Below are 2,328 nucleotides of genomic sequence, written 5' to 3' on the forward strand. Positions count from 1 at the left end.
GGGGGCGCCCGGGTCCCGGGGCCTTGGGGAAAGACCCCCAGCCACACGCCGGCCCCAAGTGCAAAGCATTGACACGGCCCTGAGAGGAGAGGGGGCGCCTCTTCCTCCCTCGCCGGGAGGCCTGGCAGCCCTGGCTCGCGCCCCAGCCTGGCCTCCGACCCTGCTCCAGGTCGCGGCGCCACCCGGGGTTCCTGCGCTCCGGAGGGAGGCTGCGGGAGCTAGAAAGCGAGGCTGGTGGGCGGGCGAGTCGGGAGGCTCGGGCGGCCGAGGTCCCGGAGCGGAGCCCAGGGGGCGCGAGCCGGTGAGTGAGCCGTGGCAGAGCTCTGCTGGGGTCCGCGCGGGCGGGAGCGGGACGCGGCCTTGCGCTCGGGAAAGCGGGGACCCCCTAGCCCGCGCCTCCACCCACAGGAAGACTATGGAGGAACCGAGGGTTCCCGGCAGGCCCTGGACTCAGCCCAATGTCAGCCCGCATCTGCAGCCCAGGCCCGAGCCGTCCGGCTGCGGGAGAGCGGGTCCCCTGCGCTAGGAAGGCGAGCGCACCTTCTGCTGAGCACCCGCCCGCCCCGCGCCGGCCAATTCCGGACTCTGGATTTTCCACCGGCCACCCAACGAATTTTCGCCGCATCCGGTACTGGAGACGCAAGTCTCTTGTATCCTAAACACCAGCTTCCTCTCTCCGCTCCCAGCCGCTTTTCTAGGATTTGTTTCCGTCCCTCGGAAGCTTACGTCTTCCAAGTTCAGGAGCGCTGAGTAGTGCGTGTGGGAGTGGGGTGTCTGGGCACCTGTGGTGGAACCCCCATTCTCGCTGTCAGTCTTCGTCTTCGTCAGCCCTAGTGTACCCCCTATGCTGTGTGTGTGTGTGTGTGTGTGTGCGCGCGCGCGCGCGAGGTGGTTTCAGGCCGAGTGAGGCGCCTCTGCGCAGCGAGAGCCCTACCCCAAGGTGTGCGCGGGGAGACGGAAGCCACCACACACCTGCCTCGCGTCGCTCGGGCGCGGGACTCGGGCTGATTGCTGGAGGCCTCCTTCCGAAGGACAAGACCAAGCGTTCATTGGCCAGGGGTGACATTCCTACCCCACCACTAAGACAAGTGCGGGTGAGCTCCAGCTCCGACTAGGGCCCCGACGCCCCGGTGGTGGGCGCGTGTCCCACATCCCGCAGTGGCCCAGGCAGCCTGCAGGCCTGCCCCTCACACCCGGGCGAAAGGCCCCTTGTTGCTGAATGCTTGCAGCGGGTGAGGAAAGGCCGGATCGCTCCCGGCAGTGCGGGGTCCCGACCTGCTGGAGCAGCTTGGTCTCAGCGACCTTTTTCGTGGTTTTCCGAACCAGCTTCGGGGGCTCTGACAACGCCCCAGTGCGGTGCACAGTAGGCACCGCCCCCACAGTTTTCTTCGCGACTTTGCTCTTCGTCGGATCGCTCCTCTCCTGGTACCTCCTTTCTGCCCAGAACGAATCTTCGACTTCGTACTGCGCAGTCTACGCAGCCGGCTCAGGATCCTCTGCAGTCTTGCAGAGGCAAAGACCTGCCACCTCCACCTTAGACGGGATGTGGTCCCTACGGTAGGGACGTGTGTGGACAGGCTTTTACATTCGGTGAGGTGACCAGGTAATAGCCAGGGCAGTTTTCCTTAGACGGGAATCTATGTGCGGGCCCCACGATTTGAATACATTCGCAGTGTGTGTGCGTGTGTATGTGCGCGCTTGTGTGCGCGCGCATGTACGTACTTTCGTACTTACAAGAATGTGTGTACATCTAAGTGTAAATTTCGGACATTTCCTGGAGAGAGTATGTAGCTGATCCAGAGGTCTGAGGCTGGGAGAGTTTGAAACACGTAGGCCTTACTTGTCCAAGAAACCCAGCGGGCGACGAGGCAGCGGTAGCATCTCGGGATGGTGATCCCACCTAAGAGCCACGGATTGCCCTCTCTCTGTCATGGGCTCGTTCCTGGTCGGGATCCCGTCATCTGCCCCGCCGTCCCGCAATCACTTCGAGGCTCTGCAGTAACCGCTCTCTCAAGATTCTGTATCGACCCCCGCCCCCGGCCAAACTCTCCCTCTAGGAATATCCGTGGCTCATCGAAAACTGGCTCTGGGGAGGCCCAAGAGGCCGGGGACGGCGCCTTGCGGCGCCCAGCTCCTGCTCGGCCCCTCCCCCTCCTGGGTCTGCCCTCCTTCCTCTTCCCAGGAACAGGCGCCCCTGGGGGAGTTCCCCGGGCTGAGTGTGCGTGTCTCTTTAAGAGGCCCCGGGGGGCGCCTCGCGGGCCGCCCGGGGCTGGAGGGGGAGGGCGCGGGCGGGGGCGGCTGGGGCCCGGCGGCCGAGGGCGGACCACC

General features: G+C 65.2%; 1 protein-coding gene across 1 annotated transcript in view; it reads right to left on the bottom strand.

Annotated features, from left to right (window-relative positions):
• Positions 1 to 1,066, bottom strand: part of TBX2 (T-box transcription factor 2) — a 10,698-nt gene extending 9,632 nt beyond the window's left edge. Inside the window, exons 1-2 of the mRNA XM_027767355.1 lie at positions 973 to 1,066; positions 727 to 782 (exon numbers count right to left, since the gene is read on the bottom strand). Coding sequence (XP_027623156.1) covers positions 727 to 782; positions 973 to 1,066 — 150 coding nt within the window. The remainder of the gene's footprint in view (positions 1 to 726; positions 783 to 972) is intronic.
• Between the last annotated feature and the right edge of the window lie 1,262 nt (positions 1,067 to 2,328).

Source organism: Tupaia chinensis, unplaced genomic scaffold, assembly GCF_000334495.1.
Source record: "Tupaia chinensis unplaced genomic scaffold, TupChi_1.0 Scaffold144174_1, whole genome shotgun sequence".
Taxonomy (NCBI): Eukaryota; Metazoa; Chordata; class Mammalia; order Scandentia; family Tupaiidae; genus Tupaia; species Tupaia belangeri.